At 45.0% G+C, this 27,446-nt stretch overlaps 1 protein-coding gene across 4 annotated transcripts in view; it reads right to left on the reverse strand.

Moving 5' to 3' along the window:
* LOC124593714 (schwannomin-interacting protein 1 homolog) overlaps positions 1 to 27,446 on the reverse strand; it is a 1,030,697-nt gene that overhangs the window by 373,483 nt on the left and 629,768 nt on the right. For all 4 annotated transcript variants that reach the window (XM_047132026.1, XM_047132025.1, XM_047132024.1 and 1 more), the window contains exon 7: positions 2,651 to 2,748. In XM_047132026.1, the coding sequence (XP_046987982.1) occupies positions 2,651 to 2,748 (98 nt within the window). The remainder of the gene's footprint in view (positions 1 to 2,650; positions 2,749 to 27,446) is intronic.

A 27,446-nucleotide genomic window follows, 5' to 3' on the forward strand; every position in this document is an offset into this window, starting at 1 on the left:
CTCGATACCATATTTCAGAAGAATTCTTCTTGTAGGGTCAGCAACTCTACAAACAAACGCTAGACCTCAGTTAACACAGCGAGAAGAAAGTTACTCGTTCTCCTAATTGACACTTTTTTTGTTTGAAAGCCCTACATACGGATAAACCATCAAAGGTATCAACTTTTAGCGTCTCTTTTAAGAAACTCAGCTTAGATTCCAAAGTCTTATTGTCACTGGTACGGAAGGAACACGAAGGCAGAGTGCTGAGCGCTGCTTGGTAACTCAGTGTAATCCGGTGACAAACACGAGATATGTGCTTGCATCAGATCAGTCAGGAAAGTTTGAAAGATCACATCTGATGCCTCTTCGAGGATTTTACATGTGCCCACACAAGTAAAAATGTAACACAGTTACATCTGGGAATATTTCGAGCCTAGCCTGTGGCCGATCGCCAGCTACCTTCCCTTCCTCGAATGCTGCGTCGAGATAGGCTCGGACTACAACTGCACATTGTGCTGGCACGCTGTCGAGTTTTTCGATAATGTTCAGTGGTCCATCTTCCAGCAAATTCACGCGTAAATATTGCAGTAAACAACCTCCGACCGTTAGGCGGGGAGGGAGAATCTAATTTGTTATTAAACTACTATCGATGTTATTTATCTATACTTTGCCGCCGAAAGTGTGGTGGGATCCACGGGAATGTATGACGCGAGGGTTTTTCATCCCAAATGCAGCTCTTGAAAATAGTTCACCTTGCAAAACGCATTGTATCAGTGGAAAGAATTAATCTTATAAACTGGAGAATGACCACATAGTGCTGTAACGAAGTTAGCATTCAGTCAGCTTAGCATATATACCGGAAAATCTCGCAAGAAAAATTACAAATAGTGCCGTAGTTAAAAACCTGAGCTGCTTCTGTTTCCCTTGTAACATGAAAAAGAACGATTTCGGGACGTATGTTTCTATTTTAGACTTTGTTATTAACATGTCTCTCTGAGCATGAAGTGGACATTGCTGATAGACGTTTTGTTTCACCTAACAGCAGTTAAATAGTTTCTTCAGCTTAAGCTTCACGACGGACCTGTTCCTATACGAAAACACGAAGAGTTCTAGCTTGTGAAAGAAGAAGGTGAAGCGCAGCTTAATGAAAGGCCTAGGCCAGATTAACGACTATCATCGATGTAAATCGACCAGATCGTGTTGGTCTCACCGACACGAATGCTGGGCTTGTTCCCCACCTCTACTTCAGATAAAACATACAAACAATATAAATAAAACAGTTTTCTGCGTTAGACACTTGTTTGTTTTACTACTAAGCAGTTAGATGATTCGCAGTACCATTTTGAGGTGAAGAATTATGTAGTTAAATTATTTATATTAATGCAGAACGTCGACGCCTTTCAACAGCGACAGACCAAGTACAGAAGAGGTTATGTTTCGGCGCAACCATCGAAAAGCCTAATGGTACAGTAAACAGGTGGTTGCAACAGAAAACTGTATTATTTATATTCAGTTGTTAGATGCAGTCCCCATTATGCTATTCATTATGTCCGAAATAATGCAGATTAATGTTTACAGACAAAAGAACACGATTCTCATTCCGTAGATTAAGACAGCGTTCTGACAACAACAATTGCGTAAGTTAAATCATGTGGGAACCTTGTGGATAAGTTACATCGTATGGGAAACTTGCGATATCGGGGCACGGGCCAATAAGAAGGATCAAAAATTTCACCATGTGGTGAGGTTTTCCCGATAGAAAGATGAAATGAGCTCGAATCAATATTGTTTCGGTTTATCAGGAAGACGCTCGTCTTCGTAGTTTAAGACTTGTGCGTAAACAAATGGTTCAAATGGCTCTGAGCACTATGGGACTTAACTGCTAAGGTCATCAGTCCCCTAGAACTTAGAACTACTTAAACCTAGCTAACCTAAGGACATCACACACATCCATGCCCGAGGACGGATTCGAACCTGTTACCGTAGCGGTCGCGCGGTTCCAGACTGTAGCGCCTAGATCCGCTCGGCCACCCCGGCCGGCTTATGCGTAAGCAAAAAAGAATTAATCTCAGGCTCTGAACTTGTCGTTGTAAGTACAGGAGGAGGCAACTTTTCCCGCGCTTAAGAGAAATGTAGAAATTACTAGTTTACTGCTATAAATGTCATTCCTGAGAAACTTTAGGTCCTGTAGCTTACAACAAACAGAGAATTTTTGGAGCATCTAATACACAAACTTTTAAGGTGAGCTTTCTTCCTTAAATTGAGGTTGAAATGGTTTGTTTGCATTGTTTATACACTACCACCGTCAATAGCCGTGATCCAAATTTGTGACATATCTCAGAGAAGGCTTAGAGATTTTTGTCAATTTCTGAGGTAGAAACATAATACGTAAGAAATATACGGAATTAATACGCTCGTATATGCCAGTCAAAGTGCCGAAACACGTCAAATTTTGGTAGTACGAAAAATGAAGTGTAATTAAACATAGAAACTCTGGCAAATATGCCAGAAGGAGCAATGAAAGTAGTTGACGAAACTGCTGCAGCACCAATCAATACGTGTCGCCTCCCGTTAGGAAGAGGTAAACATACGATTTGGTGGCGAACTTCAGAACGAGATGCCGCTGTAAGAGGTAATACAGCAAAAGATTTTGCTGACTTGTACTCACCCGCCGTTCCTCCTCCCTCGCAGCGCGCAGGTGCGACTCGATAGCATCGAGGTCGATCTTGGGCATCGCAGTCTCGATGTTGTAGACATCAAAGCCTCCTGGAAAATCGAGAGAAAAACGGAATGAGGTTGGAAGGCGTGCAGGCGTGGAGCTGTGGAGGCGCCGCACAGCGCTCGATGTGCAGCCGCGTCACTATCGATTGGTCGTGAGCGCCAGGTCGACCCTGCTCCCGCGAGACCTCAGGTGATATCCCGGAGACGTTCTGCGTGCCGCTCCAGGCCACGCCGATCCTGTGCACCGCCGTGGGGAATCTGGAAAATTTCATTAAGTGCCGCCATGTGACAGTAAATACCTCTGCCCTCAGATGCCAGTACATTCCTTTCGTGGACGCCAGCTCGTCGTGCTTGGAATCTGTGGCAGCGCACACTGGAATGTAATCACTGAGCTGTGACATAGTAGGATACTTCGAATAGCGCATTAACACGGATTGGGACGCACTGGATGGCAACAGTTTGTGCTTTTTCAAGAAAAGAATCTGATGTGTCTTTGTCTAGCGTGTGCAAAATAGGCATCAGGAAGAATACCCCTGAGCAAGACAAATGCTGCAGATCAAAACCCTTTACAACTCCCTCAAATTCTATTGTAGTAAGCTGCGACAAAGTGAGTAGTATTTTTTTTAATAACCTGTCGATATACCTCTGTATTTTCCAGGATCTCGATTAATAATAATACCAACAACGTATTTCTGTTAACAGACAAGTTGAAAAGTGTTAATTGCTGTAGAGAATAACCGAAATGCAGTATATTGTAGCCTAAATTCAGAAGCTGAAGTAAACTTACTGCTCGATACAAACTGGAATCAGCTCCGTTTTGCTAGCGATATACAGAAACAGTGCTATGGCGAATAAGTTAGCAGGCTTTTGTGGCGGTGGTCATTGAAGGTAAAACCTTGTTGGTGATTATGTTAAGTCATATTCCCACATCTAGGTATTTCTTCATACGTACGTATTTCCGTCCCCCTGCTGGAATTTGCCTTGGGGAGAGAGAGAGAAGTATGCAAGAAAGTTGGAAATTTGTGGTAAGGTCTTATGGGACCAAACTGCTGAGGTCATCGGTCCCTAAGCTTACACACTATTTAATCTAACTTAAGATAACTTACGTTAAGGACGACACACACACCCATGCTTGATGGAGGACTCGAACCTCCTGCCTTGGGGTCACATAGTATCGAAAACTAGTGTCGTGTACACTCATAGAAGGAAGTAGCCTCGCGTTTTTCCGAAGAAGAGGAATTATTACACATAATTCATCGATCTACCGTTTGAGGAACTGCGTCATAGGGTAGGTGCTGATTGCTGATAAAGAGAGGGCGACTACGCTGCGCTGCAAAATTTAAGTAAGGGGTAGATAAAACAACACAACATACTAACTATTCGGCGGAAATTAAAGAAACTGCGGGAACATGTTGCCAGAGGTCTCCCAGGTGTGCACAGAAAGCTGGATGTCACGTGGCGTGAGGTGAACGTGACTGTAGCGCCAAACAGGGCTGGCATCGCAAGACGAGGCAGTAGAAGGAACGGGAGAAACATTGTGTGTGCCTATCATCCAGCAGTCACGATGCACTCTGGTGGGCTGCTTCATTACAACATGGCCCGGGGACTACGTTTGAAGGACCTCAGACGCAGAAGAATCACCGGGAAACTGGAAGAAGAACGAAGTGTGACGAATCTAGCCAATGAAATCGGCACTGCTCACACCGTTGATTCACGTGCATGTGGAGCGTTACGAATCACAGGCACTGCTGTACGGAGGAGAGGATGTGCTCAACCGCAGTAAACTACAGAGCAGATCAGAGTTATATTGAGCAACAGCAAGAGGGGATCCACGTAAAACAGCAAGGCGCGCATTCTCACGTTCCATACAGCGACCGCACGGGAGTGGTCTCTTTATCCGATGACAAGTACGTTGTGTTCCGTTGACACAGGCACACCTTCGGAACTGTTTGCGATGGGCCAAGAGCACAGGGCCTGGCCCAACGAGGATTGGTTGATTTGGGAGAGGGGACGAAACAGCGACGTCGTCGGCCCAATCAAGATTAGGGAAGGAAGGGGAAGGAAGTCGGCCGAGCCCTTTCAAAGGAACCATCCCGGCATTTGCCTGAAGCCAGTTAGGAAAGTCACGGGAAACCTAAATCTGGTTGGCCGGACGCAGGTTTATACCGTCGTCCTCCAGAATGCGAGTCCAGCGACTCCAATGTGCTAACCACTGCGTCACATCGCTTGGTCCCAACGAGGAGTGAGATCGCATGCTCTTCTTTGTAGATTTATTCTGAGTAGTGATGCTGGACGCAGACTCCTCATATGGCGAGACGTGGGAACAATTAATGCACTCAGAAACTTTGTGAACATGTTCGGTTTGGTGGCGCAGGATTCATGGTGTGGGAGGCAGAATGTTACACGGGCGTACTGACCTCCAAATCGCTGAACACGGTACAAACACCAGCAACTTTTATTGTGACATTGTACTCCTTCCCCATGTGCGTCTTATGAGGGGTTCGTTCGGCCCTTTCTTCATTTTTATGGATGATAATACGCGACCGCAGGTGAAAGAGTTCTTGTTCAAAGAAGATATTCGGCGAATGAAGTGGCCCTTCTGCTCCCCCGACTTAAGACCTATGGGGTGTGGAGACGTCTTGAAACACGCCAACATGCACCACCGACTATGCAGCAGTTGTCTACCGTGCTGGAGTAGGAACTGAACGCCCTAACACAAGAGCTCCTTACCAACTCTGTGCAGAGGAGCACTATTAGGAGCATGCATTGCCGTCAATGGCGGTCACACACCCTGTTAAGAGCCATATTCCACCATTCTAATGCCCACGGGACCATCATAAATCGGGGTGACTTAATGTAATTATTAGTCTTTCAATAAAGTTGTCATTACTTTTTATCTCGTTGCTTATTTCTTTCTTAGCTTCTGTGCTATATTGTTGCGGTCCTTTCTCTGTATGGTCCAGGTTTTATTCAGCAATGTTACTTGGCAGTGACAAGTCACGCGAAAGTAACTTTCGTCCGTAAGTTTTGCACACCGGTGTATTATTCTTCTCTAGACGTGAGATGGCTTCCCGGTCTTCGTACTCACTGCGCGTCGTGGCTGCTGGTTAGTTGATGGCAGAAGTTACGAACTTGGAAACCTATAGCTGTAATATAAAATTTTTGAAAACATCGTCAGCGATCTTTAAAATTAAGATTTAAAGAATGAAAACAGTCTTTGTCGCAACTTCATTTTTATTGGAGTGACCGGTTTCTATTCTATTTAAGAACCATCTTCAGACTCCAGAACGGTGGGTGGACTCCGTGAAGCAAGTTGTGCCGACCCTCGACACTGGAATAACCACCCACCGTTCTGGAGTCTGAAGATTGTTCTTAAATAGAATCGAAACCGGTCACTCCAGTAAAAATAAAAAAGTTGCCATAAAGACTGTTTTTATTCTTTAAATCTATAGCCGTAATCTCTGTTGAGATTGAACTCAGAACAGCGTTCGGAACGTCGAGTTTTGTAGAAGGTGGTTGAAGCGCCAGAAAATTTTAGCTTCAGTATGCTTTCGCGATTGCAGTAACGTATTTCGGACTGCAACTGAGCCATAATCTTAAGAACAAAAACGTTGCAAAATATAGGTGGCAACCTGCAGCGAACCATAAGCGACTGGAACAGAAAAGGGAGGTAATGACAGTGGCACGTAAAGTGCCCTCCGCCACACACCGTTGGGTGGCTTGCGGAGTATAAATGTAGATGTAGAGTAGTTCAGCTGAGAAGCCATGGACATCTCTTAAAAGACTCACAAAGTCTGAACGGACAAATACACTCCTGGAAATGGAAAAAAGAACACATTGACACCGGTGTGTCAGACCCACCATACTTGCTCCGGACACTGCGAGAGGGCTGTACAAACAATGATCACACGCACGGCACAGCGGACACACCAGGAACCGCGGTGTTGGCCGTCGAATGGCGCTAGCTGCGCAGCATTTGTGCACCGCCGCCGTCAGTGTCAGCCAGTTTGCCGTGGCATACGGAGCTCCATCGCAGTCTTTAACACTGGTAGCATGCCGCGACAGCGTGGACGTGAACCGTATGTGCAGTTGACGGACTTTGAGCGAGGGCGTATAGTGGGCATGCGGGAGGCCGGGTGGACGTACCGCCGAATTGCTCAACACGTGGGGCGTGAGGTCTCCACAGTACATCGATATTGTCGCCAGTGGTCGGCGGAAGGTGCACGTGCCCGTCGACCTGGGACCGGACCGCAGCGACGCACGGATGCACGCCAAGACCGTAGGATCCTACGCAGTGCCGTAGGGGACCGCACCGCCACTTCCCAGCAAATTAGGGACACTGTTGCTCCTGGGGTATCGGCGAGGACCATTCGCAACCGTCTCCATGAAGCTGGGCTACGGTCCCGCACACCGTTAGGCCGTCTTCCGCTCACGCCCCAACATCGTGCAGCCCGCCTCCAGTGGTGTCGCGACAGGCGTGAATGGAGGGACGAATGGAGACGTGTCGTCTTCAGCGATGAGAGTCGCTTCTGCCTTGGTGCCAATGATGGTCGTATGCGTGTTTGGCGCCGTGCAGGTGAGCGCCACAATCAGGACTGCATACGACCGAGGCACACAGGGCCAACACCCGGCATCATGGTGTGGGGAGCGATCTCCTACACTGGCCGTACACCACTGGTGATCGTCGAGGGGACACTGAATAGTGCACGGTACATCCAAACCGTCATCGAACCCATCGTTCTACCATTCCTAGACCGGCAAGGGAACTTTCTGTTCCAACAGGACAATGCACGTCCGCATGTATTCTGTGCCACCCAACGTGCTCTAGAAGGTGTAAGTCAACTACCCTGGCCAGCAAGATCTCCGGATCTGTCCCCCATTGAGCATGTTTGGGACTGGATGAAGCGTCGTCTCACGCGGTCTGCACGTCCAGCACGAACGCTGGTCCAACTGAGGCGCCAGGTGGAAATGGCATGGCAAGCCGTTCCACAGGACTACATCCAGCATCTCTACGATCGTCTCCATGGGAGAATAGCAGCCTGCATTGCTGCGAAAGGTGGATATACACTGTACTAGTGCCGACATTGTGCATGCTCTGTTGCCTGTGTCTATGTGCCTGTGGTTCGGTCAGTGTGATCATGTGATGTATCTGACCCCAGGAATGTGTCAATAAGGTTTCCCCTTCCTGGGACAATGAATTCACGGTGTTCTTATTTCAATTTCCAGGAGTGTATAAGAAAAATTAATCTGAAGAAACTATAGGTAACAAGAGAATTAGTTCATTTTATCGGTGAAAGAAAGGGGAGACGGAAATTTTTAGAAAAATGGGTCACGTAGAATTGAAGTCAATATCCAGTACAAAAAAGCTATAGCAAAATGGTTGCACCAAAAATGTGAAGAAATAGAAAAGAAATGGTCGTCGAAAGGAGGGATTTAGAGAGCAGAAAAGTCAAAATAACTTTCGGAGAGATCAAAGACAAAGGTCTCAATATTTAAAATGTAGAAAGAATTCCACTGATGAATGCGGATGGCAGAGGGGTTAGGTGGACAGAGGCTCTACAAAGGGAAGCAACTGTCCGAAAACGTGGTAAAAGAAGAAAGAAGTATCGATTTGCAGACCACCCCCCCCCCCCCCCCCACACACACACACACACACACACACATTATACATAGACCGAAAAAGAACACAACACAAAAAATAATTAATGTGGAGTAATGAAATTTCGGGTATACATTTGTCTAGGTAACATGTTTAAGTAGTTTACATTGCAAGATCACCTGATGCTGATGTATGCCTGAGATAAGCCACAGCAAATGTGAAGTGCTGGTACATTAATAACCCGTGTAGCCGCCAGAATGTTGAATGGAACCATGCAAACGTAGTTGCATTGTTCTGTACAGAAGCCGAATGTCTGTTTGTGGGATGGAGTTCCATGCATGTTGAACTTGGTCGGTCAGTATAGGGACGGTTAACGCTGTTTGTGGATTACTCTGTAGTTATCGTCCGATGACGTCCTGTTTGTGCTTCACTGGAGATAGATCTCTTGACTGAGCAGGCTACGGCAACACGTCGACACACTGTAGAGCATGTTGGGTTACAACAGCTGTATGTCGGCGTGCGTTACCCTGTTGGAAAATACCCCCTGGAATGTTATTCATGAATGCTAACACAACAGATCGAATCACCACATTGATGCACAATTTTGCAGTCACAGTGCGTGGGATAACCATGAGAGTGCTCCTGTTATCACACAAAATTGGACCGCAGACCATAACTCTACGTGCAGGTCCAGTGTGTCAAGGTCGCAGACAGGTCGATGGAGGCGTTCAACTGGCCTCCTCCTAGTGACCTCCTCCTAACCAGCACATAGCCATCGCTGGCGCCGACGCAGAAAAGAAACGGTTTACTCAGAAAACACGACAAACCTTCGCCCTGCCCTCCAATGAGCTCTCGCTTGACACTACGTAAGTCGCAAATGGCAGTGGTTTGGGGTCGGTGAAATGCACGCTATAGGGCGTCTGGCTCGGAGCTGTCCTTGAATCAACCGATTTGTAACAGTTTTTATGGCACCGTGGTGCCAATTGCTGCTCAAACTGCTGCTGCGCCAGAGCCATACGCTGAAGACGATGATCTTCCCTATCGGTAAATACCACGTGTCTGTCCGGAGTCCGGTCTTCTTGCGACCGTACATTCTCGTGACCACCGCTGCCAGCAGTCATGTAGAGTGACTACATTCCTGCTTAGTCTTTTTGTAATATCGCAGAAATAAACATTCAGCTTCTCGCAGCCCTATTATACGACCCCATTCAAACTCAGTGAGGTGTTGGTAATGTGTCTTTGTCGCCTTAAAGGCATTCTTGACTAACAATAACTCGCCGCATCCAATATCAGAGGTAACTAAGGCTCACGACCTTTACAGCGTGTATTTAAAGCAAACCTGATCTGCATCCTCATAGTGACGCTAGCAGCCCCACTCTATGCAACTGGAGCGAACTTGGAATAGGTATCACCTTTCAGGCGTAGAAACCCACCTAACAACTTTCGTTTATGTCGCACAACTCCTTTTTTGTGTTTTTCCTTACATGTGACGGATATAAGCGCCTATATATCTCTTGGTGACTGAGGTCGCTGCGCTGAACCACTTTACATCACTATTGACGTGATTTGCAGGCCAATAATTACAGCTTTTACAAGTCGTCTGCATTTAGGTTGGTTAGTACCTCCAAATATGTGTGGTAGGAGCGAGACATTAGTGCTTACTTTCTCCACAACAGCATGTCAGGTGTTGAAGTGTGGACGGATGGACGCAAATCCATTAGTCAGTCTGACAGATGTATTCCACCTAGTTGTGCTGTTACGACAGTGCAGAAAACATCAGATGGTGAACTTCGTGACATATTTCTGGGAACGTTATTCAGTGAAGAGAAAGGAGAACCACAACCGTCACACCGACGCGAGTATCTACTAAGGTACAACAAAAAAATTATTTTTATAGCTGTTACACCCTGTATATAGCGAATATCTGCAGCATATGTATGATATTGGAAAAACAAGAGACTCTTCTATCAACTTCAAACAACGTCCTTTATGGGAGAATAGTTAATTCAAGCCTAAAATTCTATGTCGAGCGTGGAGGGAGTTTAAAATCACATCATCGTTGAAATAATTAGGGATGGAGCATTATCTCCCGTTATTGAGGATGAGGGGAGGAATCGGCGATGGTCTGTTAATAAAAACCGTACCGGCACCCTCCTGAAGGAATGTAGAGAACCTGCGTGACGCCTACGTCAGGGTACCCGGACAGGAATTTGAACTCCACTCAAACGGACTGAGACAGCAATGTCTCAGACAAGGCGGCGTCTTACTCGGTTCGATAACTCGAGGCAAGGCTTCTCTGATTTACAGATGATCATAAGAAACAGCAGTCAAATGTAAAATACTCTGACGGCTAAAAATCACCGCCTTTAATAACGACGGTGAACTTCGCCTGGATTACAATTTCTCATTATCTGTCCTCCAAGTCACGCTATGTGAGAAGGGTTCAATGCTGAAAGCAAAATATTACGAGCAGAGTTATTAAGAAGACCTGAAACAATTAAAGGATGAGAGTCATTTGTCCAGTTGCTCGTTCATGACGGCGCGAAAATGGAAGGTGATACACTGAACGTGAAATGTTTCAGGGTAGCTGTTAGTTGCTACATCGATCAGGCGGTAGAACGGGCACCTCCCTTATCAACTCACTGTTGCAAGTAGGCAGAGGAACTGTGCGTCCTAAGTGATTGGGGAAAAGGACTGGTCACTTCGTTCTTTAAGAGAGTATGCACACAGATGATGTTCAGCACTAAAGACCTATTGACACCAGTTTGCTGCAATACCTCGGAAAATATTTTTGTGCTCGTTTATGATGACTTTTATTTCAAAACAAAACAACTGCTATTAGTAAACAACAGATTCTGTGTACATTGATTGTTCTGCTCTTTAAGGCGACAGAAGATAGTAGAGAGGTCTACATCTCTATTGATGCCATTTTCCTAACAGAGTTACGCATCGTCGGCTAATATAACAAATACGTGGTTATGGAATACCGGAAATGGTTACGCATTTGCAGTGAAACCTTCTTAGCTAAGGGAACCTAGTAAATCTGTGTTAATAGGGAGGCATCGTGGGAAGCGACAGGAGAGCCCAGAGGACCCTAAAGAAACGTAATGGAATTCTAAATCATCACGATATGCTTTGATCAGCCAAAACATTATGAAGAACTGCTTATTAACGTTAGTGAGTTGGGGCCCAACTTTCGAGTGCAATACAGTAGTAATTCTGCATGGCAAGCATCCGTGGTGAGTGGCAGCAGATGTCTGTACACGGGTCGCACAATTCCCGTGAATTAAAGGCAGGCGGTTTATGGGTGCGTTAGCGTGCCATTTGCACCGCGAGAATTCAGTGTTCAAGACATCTTCGAGAGTTAACTAACATCCTCCTAGAACCACTATAGTACGATTCTGACCTCGTAACACGGACAGTTATCCTGCTGGAAGATGCCATGCCGTCGCAGTATGGGAAGCTACCAAGTATGAAGGGATACGGTAGTCTGCAGTAGTGTCCACTTAGTCCACAGTTGTGATGGTGCTTTCGATTACTATCACAGATTTCATTGAGGTCCATGTGAATGTCCTCCACAGCGATAATACTGCCCCTATCGGCCTGCATCCGTGGTGCGTTGCATGTACCAAGCAGAAGTTTGCCTGGATGACTGCGTATCCGGACACCGCCATCGACCTCGTGTACCAAGAAATGTGATTCATTCGACCAGGAGAATAATTTCCGCTGATATGCTATCCAATCTCAATGACAGCGTGCCCACTGCAATCGCAATTGACGAAGTCGTTGGGTCAACATGGGGACAAATTAGGGATCGTGTGCTGTGGAGCCCCATGATCGACAATGTTCCCTGAACGGTGTGTTTCGAAACACTCATGCCTGCACACTGCAATCATAATTGACGATGTCGTTGGGTAAACATGGGGACAAATTAGGGATCGTGTGCTGTGGAGCCACGTGACCAACAATGTGCACTGAACGGTGTGCTCCGAAACACTCATACCTGCAGAAGCATTGTGCTCTGTCGTTAGATCTGCCACATATCACCGCCTACCCTGCTCTACAGCACGGGCAAGCTTCTGACCTCCGCATTCTGTGATGAGGCGTGGATGTCCAGTATCATGTCTCGTACTCGTGGTTTCATCGTCTTGTAACCATTTTCCACAGACGCTCAATACAGTAGCACACTGACAGTTGACTGCTTCGCCGATTCCGAGGTGCTTGTTCGCAGGCCCCGGCCCATAACGATCTGCTCATTCTCAAAGTCGCTTATGTCAGTGTATTTCACCATTTGTGACCCATATCGTTGCTAGAATAATTCCCTATTCGCCTCTGCTTCGCTAATAATACCGGGTGGATGTAATTAAACTTCAGCTACTCACGGAGGTCCAGTGTGGGCTGTAATTATAGTATGCTAGCGAAACTTGGTAGATATGCTAAGCGTTAATGTGGAACCGATTTACGCTGGAAAAAAATCCCAATTTTGGCTGCTGTGCAGCATCTCCAGTGCTTATATTGAACAAACCGTGTATGTGGCGGTTAATAAAAAAAAATCAACATTATGCCGTTTTCTTGTTTGACCTTTTCTGCCCACATATGGTTCCTAATCCAGTAGCTATGGAAACATTTCTACACGCCTTTCTTGCATTCACAACGCCAGATTTGCACCTGGAGCTAATTTTTCCCAGCGTACATCGGTTTCGCATTAACACATTAGATTATCTACCAAGTTTCGCTGCCATAAGTACAGTGGACACTGGACCTCTGTTAATAACTCACTTTAATTATAGCCACCTGGTACCTTCCTTACTTCTTTACGTGCCAGAAACGTCACCAGGAGGTGTCCAGTCTCGCGGTGGGCAATATTCCTAAATATTTTGGCTCATCAGTGCATATTAACGACTTCTCAATAAAGCAAGCACAACTGTCACCATACAGATTTTAAGAACGCCAGCGAACTAATCTGCCGGACTCTTCACTTTAGTGAAACCTGAGAGGCTTCGAGGTGTTCGACAAGAATACAGTCTCTCTCTTGCCCCTCCCTTCTCCCATTCCCACCGACCTCTCAGCTGTTTGACCTAGTTCTGGACGAAGTCACGAGAAAATGGGAAAAAGATATCAAATGTATAAACGTCAGAAATTAAGGTTCCAAAATCAATGTTAAATGCTTACCCTGTGTAATGATTTGGCAGTGCCCACCAATACTAAACAGGAAACACAATATGGTGTAGAAAAACTACACAGTGATTTCCCTAATTCGCTCCAGGCAAATGCCGAGATGGCTCCTTTGAAAGGGCACGGCCGAATTCCTTCCCCGTCCTTCTCTAATCCGATGAGACCGACGACCTAGCTGTTTGGTCTCTTCCCCCAAACAACCCAATCCAACCCAAACATACTACACAGCGGCAAAGGCAGGCCACCAGATATCTCATGAGTAAATCCACTATTTGGAAAATATACATCAAAACAACAGGAAAATTGGCCAAAGATGAAATGTATGGGGAGTTTATGGGTATCATCCTTCAAATACCGTGGAGAGATCATAGTGATATCAGGGTTGGATAATAGTGTAAACCTGAAAAGAACCGTCAAACTCTAAAAGGCATTCAGAATCACATGGAACACTAACAGAAAAGTAATACTGCGCAGCAACGTCAAAATTACGACATTACTAGACAGTTCTTTTACGAGAATCATTTTATGCATCGAAATCACTCTAAAACTGCAGAAATTGCAAAACAAGAGCGGAATATTTTTAGGAAAATGTATGACCTTACACAGGAAATGGAATTTGGACGATGAGAACATCTAACCAATAGACAAGCCGATCGCAAGAGACGCTTGAAATCCTTTGGCCATATTTATAGTATGGACAACAATAGACGCAGTAGAACATTATTTAACATTATAACAAAAAGATAAAAATCAGCTGGTGGCGAGAAGCTAGGGAAGATTTACAAGACGCGAACAGCGCAGACAAAAACTTACTAAATCGTCTAGTCATTGGACGCTGACGAATTACGGATTAACAAAGAAGCTTAAAAAGAAGGTTGCAGACAAATAGAACAAGTGAAAGAAAAGATATAGTGAATTCTTGAAGACATTTTGGGAGGATAGAAAAGCAAAAACCATCAAATATGAAGGTGTAACGTTCTCCCTAAGTGGCCAAAACGGAGGGAAGGAAGGAAGGACGGAAGGAAGGAAGAAGAGGAGGAGGAAATGACTTGGCACACAACCATTTTACCTCACTAAAGCTGCAGTTATGTGCAGGTTGGTCGCGTCAGTATAAAAATATTACTAATGGCAGAAAAATATGAAGATGGCCAACGCTTGGTGCAAAGACTGGCTCAACATAAACAATGTAAAGGGTGTAAATGGACGAAAAGAACCAGTTCATTTGATTACGTCAGCAACAATTGATCACTGAAACCTGTCAAAACCTTAATGTATGTAGAGATATCTGTTGGAGAGGGATTTAAGATGAAACGACGAGATAAATTCAGCTCTGGGGAAGGCGGATGTCAGGCCAAAACATATCAACAATTCTTGGGATATGTGCCTCATCCATATACGAAGTGATTTACGAAAGACTCGTTTGATGAAGTCTTTAGTTATTCTTAGAGTTTTATCAGTTGGTAGAAACGAGACAGGAGATCTAATAAGAGCTGTACGCTTACCCACAGTTTTGTCTAGCCAGTGCTAGAGCGAAAGAGACGTGCTGATGCTACTACCTTGGGAAGCGCTATATGAAAAGTGATGAGCATCCCTTCGTGCCTTACTCTCAGAAAGCAACGCTACGATACGTCAAGAAATGAATTTGTTCTTCCAATTCGCTAAATGATAAGCTCCATGGCACTGGAGGGAACTGTAGAGGGCAAAAACTGTAGGGGATGACAGAGATCGGAATACACCAACCAAATCCGAGATTCATTCAGTAAGTAATGCAACACTTTTTTTCTGAAACCCGGCTGGTTTTATGCAGGATTCCAACACAATATATTATTCCCCAGTCTTTTGGCTGCAAAACCCTATTTTCAACATGATCTCAGTTGAATGGAGACCCAACGCCACCTTGATGAGAGGGTCGCTATGCCCGCACGGTACCATTCTACTTGTCTACGAGCCAACGTCGTGTTGCATCAACACCTCACCATCGTCCACGTATTGCTTCCTGAAGAGTGCACCGTTCACTGGGACAAGCAGATGGAAATCGGAAGGTGCGAAATCTGGGCTACAGGGTAGACGAGGAAGAATAGCCCAGTGAAGTTTTGTGAGCTCTTCCCTGATGTACGGAATTGTATGAAGCCTTGCGTTGTCGTGGAAAAGAAGGTCGTTAGCATTATTGTGTCGATGAATACGGTGCAGTCGTTTCTTCAAGTTCCTGAGGGTAGCACATTACACTTCAGAGTTGATTGTTGCACTGAGAGGGAGGACATCAAACAGAACAACCACTTCAGAGTCCCAGAAAACCGTCGAAATTACTTTGCCTGCTGAGGGTGTGGCTTCGAACTTTTCCTTCGGAGGAGAGGTGGTGTGGCGCCACTCGATGGATTGGCGTTCCGTTTCCGATTCGAATTTATGAACCCATGTTTCACCGCTTGCGACGATTATCGACAAAAGGATTGCCATGATCAGCCTCGTAAGGCTCAAGCAATTCTGCACAGTTGATCCTTCGTTGCTCTTTATGGATTTCTTTAAGTTGGCGAGGAAATTAGCGGACACACATCTTTGAGTAACCCATCTGGTGGACGAGTGTTGTCAGCACTACCGACAGAGACGGCCAGTTGGGCAGTGAGGTGTTTGGTGAATCCTCGATCAGCTCGAATCAGTGTGTCCGCATGTTCCAACTTTGCGGGAGTCATAGCTGTGGTCTGCAGGCCGGCACCTGGGAGATCGGACATGCTTGCGCAACCCCATTGCGATGATTACAGCCGTCTCGCCCAACGACTCACCGTGCTTATGTTCACTGCCAGGACTTTTTAGACTTCGGTAAGCGCGATTGAATATCTGAGATGCTTTGGTTTTTCGACAAAAGAAACTCAATGGCGGCTCTCTGCTTGGAACGCACCTCCGTTACATACGACGTTTTGTAGGCTTCGTGTAAGGCCACCATCTATCGCAATCTCGTGAATCTTTAGGAGCTGAAGCGGAATATTTCATGATGTGCAGCAACAAATTTCGCATTTATTCCCCGAAACTGGGCACAGAAAAATGTGTTGCTTTATTTATTGAACCCCATTGTAAGTGAAGACGTAAGGTGAAATTTTACTGAGATGAAGAGGTTAGCGCATGAGAGGAAATCGTGCAATACAGTCACTAGACAGAGGAAAAAAAAAAATAGAAAGAAAAGATCATGAGAATGTAAGCAAAGAAACGTGTGCCCTATGAAGAGCAGTAGCAAGAACCTTGCCACCTGTTTCGCTATTCGTTAGTGTAATAGGGAGAGGAAAATGATTCTTGTATAGCAGGTAACCTGTGCCACACACCATACGGCTCTTGGGTCGCAGATGTGGATGTAGATGTAAGTAGACTGACCAGCTGCATGTACTTTTGTTAGAAGAACAGATGCGTCGGTCGTGATTGATTGTTGTTACTTTCCTGTCACCCAAGAATTATTACGGGTTACTTTCTTTAATCGAGAGCTTTTGACATGTTTCGCTTCTGTGCCATGGAATCTATGGAATTATTATCAAGAGTATTATTACGTTCTCCGTGAACATGACAACTGATGAGCATTCTTTTGCGAAAAGAATAAAAATGCTGGTATACTTGCCAATGTGTGAGGTTTCCTTTTACAGGGAGCGAACCGTGCAGACTGCTGACCTTCGAAAATACGGAGTGTTCAACTTAAAATAGGCCTCATGTTTCAGAAGTTTATATTAAATAGATATTGTTGTTGACATGCATATATTCGTATAAGATGGGTGAAATAATGTTTATAGTGTTTGTACGACTGGAGCCGGAGCGGTAAGTCTGTTTGTTGCCTGCCCGCTTAAATTGTGCCATTCACTGTTGAGCGTCAGCTTTTGAACAAGTTTGCGCAATCATGTATTGTTTGTTAAACTGTCGAGGAACGTGTATTCGTGATTGAAATTTATTTTGTGATGAAATCTCATGATGTGTGTCGGCGAAAGTTCACGGAGAAATTTGAAAAGGAAGCACCAGTGAAAAATGTTGTTCAGAAGTTAGTTCAGACAGTTCGTGAAAGAGGTTCAGTGTTAAACAAGAAACGTGCCACATGAAGGTCAGTTTTAATGACACACGTCATTCAAGGTATTAAAGCAACAGTTACTGCATCTTTCCATAAATCTGTGTACGGAGTAAGCCAGCAAAAGAACATTTCACCTGGTTCAGCCCACACTGCAGCGAGAATACTGAAATGTTATCAGTACGCTTGCACGTTTTACGTGAGCTGAATAATGCTGATTATGTCAGAAGGGGTCACTACTGCCAGTGGTTCAAGACCCTCGTTAGAGGCAAAAATCGCATTTTACATTAAGTGTAGTTCACTGTCAAAGCTTGGTTTCATCTTAGCGGGTATGCTAATGGCAACAACTACTGGACTAGGGGTACTGACAATTCGCACTCTTTCACTGAGTTTCCCTTACAACCACAAAGGCGATGAATAATAGGATCTTTGTCGTTTGAAACAATAGCGGATGCTTCTGTCCACCAAGACAAACTACAGTCATTCCTAGCTTTACTTGAAGAGGATGAGCGTGACTACTGGTTGCAGCAAAGCGGCGCCACTTTCCATACACCTCGCTCTGCTATAGAAATGCTACAGGATTCTTTCGGTGAATAATGATTTCGACACGATTGTGGACACCACGATCCCCTAATCTTATTAGCCCTGGCTTCTTTCTGTGCAGTTACTTAAAAGATATTGTTTACAAGAGTAATCCTCATACCGTGCAGGTTCTGAAGACGTACATTGCGATAAGACCCAAGGGAATGGTGTGAAGCTAATAATAGTCTCAATGAACATGATCAAACGTGTCTAAAAGCGCATAGAAATGGATGGAGAATATTTCCAACACCTACTATAATATATAGTAACTTATAACGTAAGTTTCCAATAAAAATATTGTTTATAGAATAAACTAAGCGACGGGGCCTCTTTTAGGTTGAACACTCTGTGTCTAAAACAAAGCTGAAGGTAGAGATAAAAGTTCCATGACGTAATTTTTACTATTATAAATAATGAAACGTGATGTAACAGGAAATTTAAAGTTATTATACAGCGAAACAATCTACAACGATACTCGTCTTCATTTATTCCATGTGACTTTCTCCGTTGCTCCTGTATTGCGATTGCAGCAGAACTTGCACTGCTCTACAGAGCGTGCAGCTGGCGTTAATGAGATGTAGCAGGAAGTACACCGTTCGCAAAAAGAGAATGAAAACGTGATTGAACAGAGAGATTCCAAGAATTCGTAACGTGAAAGGCGTGCTGTGTTCCTTTTATCTCAGTTCGTGTCGTAGACATTAGCGTCTAATTAGAAGCCCAAGAAGAATGGGGTAGCTTGCTACATGCGTGGCACAAAGCAAGGACGTTGCGTCACAGCGTATGAAACATAATGACGCTGACGTAAAACACACCTCGTTATTTCACACAGGGAGATCATCCTAAGAAGTGCCTGTAACGACCACTTGGTTGTGAATGATTCAAGACTGAATGTGCGGATGATAGTGAGATTGACATACAGTTCGTGTATTTACCTAAGACTTACTCGTCCTAGTATTATGATATTTTAACCACATTCGTTCCTATTAATACACTACTGGCCATTAAAATCGCTTCACCAAGAAGAAATGCAGATGATAAACGGGTATTCATTGGACAAATATATTATACTAGAACTGACATGTGATTACATTTTCACGCAATTTGGGTGCATAGATCCTGAGAAATCAGTACCCAGAACAACCACCTCTGGCCGTAATAACGGCCTTGATACGCCTGGGCATTGAGTCAAACACAGCTTGGATGGCGTGTACAGGTACAGCTGCCCATGCAGCTTCAACACGATACCACATTTTATCAAGAGTAGTGACTGGCGTATTATGACGATCCAGTTGCTCGGCCACCATTGACCTGACGTTCTGAATTGGTGAGAGATCTGGAGATTGTGCTGGCCAGGACAGCAGTCGAATGTTTTCTGTATCCAGAAAGGTCCGTACAGCACCTGTAACATGCGATCGTGCATTATCCTGCTGAAATGTAGGGTTTCGCAGGGATCGAATGAAGGGTAGAGCCACGGGTCGTACCACATCTGAAATGTAACGTCCACTGTTCAAAGTGCCGTCAATGCGAACAAGAGGTTGGTTGGTTGGGGAAAGAGACCAGACAGCGTGGTCATCGGTCTCATCGAATTAGGGGAGGATGGGGAAGGAAGTCGGCCGTGCCCTTTCAGAGGAACCATCCCGGCATTTGCCTGGAGCGATTTAGGGAAATCACGGAAAACCTAAATCAGGATGGACGGACGCGGGATTGAACCGTCGTCCTCCCGAATGCGAGTCCAGTGTAATGCGAACAAGAGGTGACCGTGACGTGTAACCTATGGCACCCCATACCATCACGCCGGGTGATACGCCAGTATGGTGATGACGAATACATGCTTCCAATGTGCGTTCACCGCGATGTCACCAAACACGGATGCGACCACCAGGATGACGTAAACAGAACCTGGAAATATGACGTTTTGCCATTCGTGCACCCAGGTTCGTCGTTGAGTACACCTTTGCAGGCGCTCCTGCCTGTGATGCAGCGTCAACGATAACCACAGCCATGGTCTCCGAGCTGATAGTCCATGCTGCTGTCGAACTGTTCGTCCAGATGGTTGTTGTCTTGCAAAAGTCCCCATCTGTTGACTCAGGGATCGAGATGTGGCTGCACGATCCGTTACAGCCATGCGGATAAGGTGCCTGTCATCTCGACTGCTAGTGATACGAAGCTGTTGGGATCCAGCACGGCGTTCCGTATTACCCTCCTTAGCCCACCGATTCCATATTCTGCTAACAGTCATTGGATCTCGACCAACGCGAGCAGCAATGTCGCGATACGATAAACCGCAATCGCGATAGGCTACAATCTGACCTTTATCAAAGTTGGAAACGTGATGGTACCCATTTCTCCTCCTAACACGAGGCATCACAACAACGTTTCACCAGGCAACGCCGGTCAACTGCTGTTTGTGTATGAGAAATCGGTTGGAAACTTTCCTCATGTCAGGACGTTGTAGGTGTCGCCACCGGCGCCAGCCTTGTGTGAATGCTCTGAAAAGCTAAGCATTTGCATATCACAGCATCTTCTTCCTGTCGGTTAAATTTCGCATCTGTAGCACGTCATCTTCGTGGTGTAGCAATTTTAATGGCCAGTAGTGTATATGTAAAGGCGATGATAAACTCGACGTTAAACCACAAACCACACACATCAAACAAATGACACAGGAAACGGATTAGAGATACGCGGGGTGAGGCAGCTAGGACAGGCCGAAATATACCCACAACGTTAAAATGTTTTGTTGCTATGAGTATCTGCAGCCTCTAAATACTTTATAAAAGAGAACATCGCAGGCTGTAATTAAACGTTATTTATTTAAAGCGTGCGATTGACTGATTTCGATCATTAAGTCATTTTCACGCAACTGAAAAATCAACCTGGAAGAGCGTCAACATTGTCTGCACAAATCTCCATACATCGCAATATAAATAACACATTGCACAACCCACATTAACATACCACATTATAGTGCAGTATTTCTACTTACATGTGCGATATTACACATTATAATTATCAGCTTCTTTTACTTTGTACATACTAAACGAGACGTCACATTGCATAATTACATTAGGAATGAAGCCACATCAAAAAGTTACAACCTCACTTGTTAACAGTACACTGGCGAGGAGAACATGGCATGCACCATAACCCCCAGAAATTTCGATTAGTTGCAGAGGGGCCAAAATAAGCGAATGTGTCTCGGCTTATCCGTAGACAGCCGGCCACTGTAGAAGAGCGGTTGTAAGCGCTTCAGTCCGGAACCGCGCGACCGCTACGGTCGCAGGTTCGATACCTGGCTCGGGCATGGATGTGTGTGTTGTCCTTAGGTTAGTTAGGTTTAAGTAGTTCTAAGTTCCAGGGGACTGATGACCTGAGATGTTAAGTCCCATAGTGCTCAGAGCCATTTGAACCATTTTATCCGTAGATACTCGAATGTTTCTGAGAGAGTTTTCACATAACTTTAGATGTCCCTTAGGAGAAGATCCGCACAGTTCAGCTGGTGGCATGGTGACTAGCGCCACGGCCTCTCACTTTTGCGTCCCGTATTCGACACCGATTAGTATTTTTATTTATTTTACTTATTTAAATTTATCTGCCTACGTCAGTAGAAAGTTACTATACAAATGTTTCTTATCAAGTTAAGGGATACAATGGCGTTATATTATTTGTAAAATTTCAACTGGGTTTCACAATAAGTATCATACATTTACTATAAAATGATGTGTGTATGGTATTTTCAGCTGTTACAATCTTTTCAGATCCTTACATTTCATTCTTATATCACCTCTTAATCCTTTTATTCTGTTTTTATGTTTATTCTTCAGGAAGATGTGGTGCATTCTCTTGGATGATATGGATCTCAGAAGCATTCGAAACATGGAAATTCCGAACACCACGAAAATCGTCTGAAGACAGTCCGACGGCGATCTGGGAGATGTCTTGACCCGGCCACCTAGCCTTCAGCGTTCAAGTGCTTCCAACAAATGTCTTTTGTATTTTGACATCTCTGCATCGAGGGTAGCCTACGTGAATCAAGGCTCACGACAGCAAGCAACTGCATCACTACACGACCTGTGTCACTCTGGTGCTGGTGCTACAGAGCAGCTGGTAAAAATAACTTTTATGTGGCCTAACAATGACAGAGATTGTAAGACCTTTGTCCACCAGAGCATGGCCTATCAGCGTAAAAAGATTACTCGTCATATTCGTGTATCCCCTGGCACATTCATTCCACCTAATCAACGGTTCGTACACATCCACACTGACATCGTTGGATCGTTTCTGCCAACAGAAGGATGTATTTACTTTCCGATTGTCATAGATTCACTCGCTGGTCAGAGGTACCGTACTTTATCGCGTAGTACACCCAATCTCCTTTACTCTATAAATTTTTTTCTGAAAACAGAAGGGAGGGAATTATGCGAGTGGTAGACTGGTGCTTCTAAGAATTCAAAAAGGAAGGGAACCGATGTGTTGGGTAGGTAAAAGTCGTATTTACGGCAATTTGTGAAAAAATTGGTACCTACCAGTATTTATTTTCTGTTAAGTCAAAAGAACTGATTTCATATCACGGTTTCGTATGCCTACAATGAGGAGCAGCGATGCATCGTTTCATTGCTTCTTTTCCCTTACTATTCTGCAGTCTCGCTATCGTCATTATCATCACTATTCTCAGGTTCAGATTACAGATCAGCTTCATTATCACTATTCCACAGCATTCCATCCTCGGAATAATATCGGCACTAATTTTCTCCCATGCTCGAATTATTCGCTCCCACATCGTAGGTACTGATGGCTACCTTATCTTGTCTCCCGGAAGACATCCCGCCGCCATCCATTCTGAATACGAGGATCGAAGATGTTCCCTGAAAGGTTTGTTGACGCTAACATCAAAAGGTTGAAGAATCTCCGTTAAATCTCCAGGGATGATGACAGGATGGGACTCCATCCATTTCATTTTCTCCTTCACAGCTTCGACAAAGTGATTCCGGAAACAGAAACTGTCTAGGACAAGAATGGACTTCTTTTGTAATAATGTCCCTGGTCGTGTTCCCCAGACTTTCTCCAACCAATCTACCATCAAATCTGCTGACATCCAGCCCTTTCCCTGAACTCGTAAGCGAATTCCATCTGCGGTAGCCTCCTTTGGTAATGTCTGCCTTTTAAAGATGGCATATGGTGAAAGTTTATTGCAGTCTGTTGCAATGCACAACATCGCTGTGTATCTTAGTTTCTCCACTCTTGTTGTCTTCGCAAGGGCACTTTTTGAGCCAGTTGGAGCAATGATGGTGTTGTGCAACAAGTTAGAAAACACGCGTCTGTGCAGCTTGACCAACGTGGGAGAGCAAACAGTAATATTGCTGTCACACTTGTGTTACGTAACAATGTAACTCTATTACCTTATCTGTGTAGTCTCGAGGTAAACGCTGGCACGAAGATGTTCTCCTGAGATTTTGCCGTCTCATAAAACGAATCACTCAACCAACGCTTGCTTTAAAATCCTTTCTGTCAATATTGAGGGTGGCAGCTATCTCGCTAGCTTTGTTATGAACCATTTCGTAATGGAAAGATCAACCATCATTCTGAAGTTCATTGACATAAGCAATTACACCATCATCAGTTTCGGCATATTTCGCCGTTTTAGGCCCACGGAAACTTGCCTTTGCAGCCATGAGTATGTCTTTCTGTCCGTGCCAGTACCGTATTGAATTTGGATCAACGGAGAAATGTCTTCCTGCAGCTTTCAAACTGTTTGTATCAGCGTAAGATAAAACATTTAATTTCAATTTTGTCTCGTAGTTTCAATATTTAGACATTATGACTACTTGTAACTGATCCAGAAATACGTCTGCAACTCCTATTTTCAAATTTAGGGTATGCTGTAACAATGGGAATATTTTTACGCCAAGTACCTCTGCATCCGTTGTTGTCCACTGTCAAGTCATTTGAAGGCCGCTCCAGTGAGAGGAAGAGGAAATTATACGCTATATTAATAGAATAATTTTTTAATGATGAAAAATCGTAGGGGAGAGGAAAATGCGGGGGAGGATTTTATGCGATAAATACGATATTCCCCACGTTTGATACCACCGACGAGACCGTCGCCATCGCACTTCTCCGGGGATGAACTGCCCGTTTTGGCGTAATTTTGCGCTTCACTACCGACCGGGACAGGCAATTCGAATCTTACCTATTCAAGACACTCGCCACCCTGTTAGGTACGAAACGCATCCGGACAACTGCTTACCAACCGGCAGTAAATGGCGTGATAGAACGCTTACACTGTCAGCTCAAAGCGTCTCTTCGGCTGGACTGAGATGCTACCGATCGTGCTGCTGGGCCTCCGCATAGCCATCAAAGACGATCTGAACACAACCGCAGCTGAGCTGGTCTGTGGACAACCAAGTAGGCCAGCCGGCGAGTTCCTGGGCAGAATGCCGGGCACTACCATCGATGCGTAGACACCGTCAACAAGTTAGGCACACACTTCCGACAACACCGGCCTATTGCAGCAAGAGAGCAAGTGACTCGTGACCATTCGTCTTTGCTGATTTTTCGAGCTGCAGGCAGGTGTTCATTCGGCAAAATGGTTCAAATGGCTCTGACCACTGTAGGACAACTTCTGAGCTCATCAGTCCTCTAGAACTTAGAAATACTTAAACCTAACTAACATAAGGACATCACACACATCCACGCCAGAGGCAGGATTCGAACCTGCGACCGTTGCGGTCACGTAGTTCCAGACTGAAGCGCCTAGAACCGCTCGGCCACAACGGCCGGCCGTTCATTCGGCACGGCACAATACGTAAACATCTGCAATCACCATACGGTTGGCCATTTACTGTACTCAGCAGGGAGGATAAAGTGTTTAGAGTTGACGTCGTGGGAACACCGACAACAGTTTCCATTGACCGCCTAAAATCTGCCTTTAGCGCTGCTGATGCTGGCGCACAGAAATCACTTAGCACATCACTTATGGACACATCTGAACCACCCGCAACCACGCCACATGCCGACAATAACTCCCTACGGACATCAAGTTCTACAACTGACGACTCTACAACAGCAACACGAGTCGTCACGCGATCCAGACACCAGGTCACGTTTAATCGCAGATATCGTTAACACATAGGAGGGAGTGTAAGTAGGCTGTTTAAGTTTTTATGTTGGTAACGCCATGTAGCGCTCTATATGAAAATTACTGGCTGCTGTATGAAGTCTGTGGCTGGTTTGCATTGTTGGAATTTGCTATTGTAGTGTTGGGCAGTTGGCTGTTAACAGCGCGTAGCGTTGCGCAGTTGGAGGTCAGCTGCCAGCAGTGGTGGATGTGGGGACAGAGATGGCGGAGTTTTGAGAGCGGATGATCTGGACGTGTGTCCATCAGAAAGGGTAAATTTGTGAGACTGGATGTCATGGACTGATATATATATATATATATATATATATATATATATATATATATATATATATATATATATATAATTAAGGTAAATACATTGTTTGTTCTTTATCAAAATCTTTCATTTGCTAACTATGCCTATCAGTAGTTAGTGACTTCAGTAGTTAGAATCTTTTATTTAGCTTTATTTAGCTGGCAGTATTGGCGCTCGCTGTATTGCAGTAGTTCGAGTAATGAAGATTTTTGTGAGGTAAGTGATTCATGAAAAGTATTGGTTATTGTTAGTCGGAGCCATTCTTTTGTAGGGATTATTAGAAGTCAGATTGCGTTGTGCTAAAAATATTGTGTGTCAGTTTCAGCACAGTCATAGGAGCGATGAAGTGGCTGCGTAGTGTTTGTGCAGTGTAGTGCATCAAGGTGTAGAAGTACGCAAGTCGTACAGAGATTACTTTTAGGTTTAAGTTAGTTAGCTACGTTTTCCATTGATCAATCTCACGGTAACCGTTATGATGATGAACGTGTCAAATGCATAAGAAATGCACACGTGAATCAAGTTTATTTTTTTGTAATATCTTCGACTTTGTGTTTGTTCTTTGTTTTATATATTAATGCCTTTGCTGAATTTTGCCGTTTATAGAATATTCTCAGATTGCATCGTGTGAACAGGCGAGACAGTTAATTTCACCCTTGTCGCCACAAGATAAATTACAAGTTACAAATCTGCACGGCGAGTAAGTCGCGTTTCCCAACGAAGGTTCTCGGTGGTAGTGTTGCCTCCGCTAGTTCACAAGGCGCAGCCGCCTGAATTCCTGAGGCTGCTTCGGGCGCCCGCTTTAGCACGCTGAAGTGAAGGTCATCGCCCCAGCTTCGCAGCCGGTGGACTGACCTTTCGCGCGTCGCCGCGGCCCTGCGCAATGTCATCGCCAGCCAAAAAAGCCGCCGTCCTCACGGCCCACGTGATGGCGCGACGCAGAATAGCCCACCCCCTGCCGCCCACATTAAAAATGAGGGCGTGGGCCTTCCCGAATCCCTCAAGCCGATCTGCCGCCTCAACACCGCTCTTCTCCCGTACGCTGCAGTTATATACGGCAAAATAATTTGCTTGCTGTACGCAGGGGAAATCTTGACGCACGGCAGATGCATTCTGCTCCTCACAACGCAAGTTACTAGTCAGTGGCGATTGTAGAAGCGTTCATGGTACTTTCAGATCAATGTATGGGTGCTGGAGTAAAGGAAAGATTAGAGTTCAACGTCATGTCGACGTTCTGGTCTTTTAGATTCAGAACAGAAGCCTAGGTCTGAGTAATGATGGCGGAGGTAGTAAGCTGCGTCCTTCCGAAGTAACCGTTATGCCATTTACCTTAAATTATAGAAGAATACCACGAAAAACTTAAATTTGGATGCCCGGCAGCGGATTTGAACCGCTGTCCCCCTGGACTGCAGCTCTTACTTTATCTCATAAAAAGTATCCTGACACCTACACCATGTGATCAAAAGTATGCGGACACCTGGCTGAGAATGATTTACAAGTTCATGGCGCCGTCCATCGTAATGCTGGAATTCAATATGGTGTTGGCCCACCCTTAGCCTTGATGACAGCTTCCGCTCTCGCAGGCGTACGTTAAATCAGATGCAGGAAGGTTTCTTGGGGAATGGCAGCCCATTATTCACAGAGTGCTGCACTGAGGAGAGGTAGCGATGTCGGTTGGTGAGGCCTGGCACGAAGTCGGCGCTCGAAAACACCCCAAATGTGTGCTACAGGATTCACACCAGGATTCTGTGCAGGACAGGCCATTACAGGGATATAATTGTCGTGTAACCACTCGGCCACTGGCCGTGCATTATGAACAGGTGCTCGATCGTGTTGAAAGATGCAATCGCCATCCCCGAATTGGTCTTCAACAATGGGAAGCACGAAGGTGCTTAAAACATCAATGTAGGTCTGTGCTGTGATAGTG

The sequence above is a fragment of the Schistocerca americana genome, chromosome 2 (assembly GCF_021461395.2).
Source record: "Schistocerca americana isolate TAMUIC-IGC-003095 chromosome 2, iqSchAmer2.1, whole genome shotgun sequence".
In the NCBI taxonomy this organism is placed as follows: domain Eukaryota; kingdom Metazoa; phylum Arthropoda; class Insecta; order Orthoptera; family Acrididae; genus Schistocerca; species Schistocerca americana.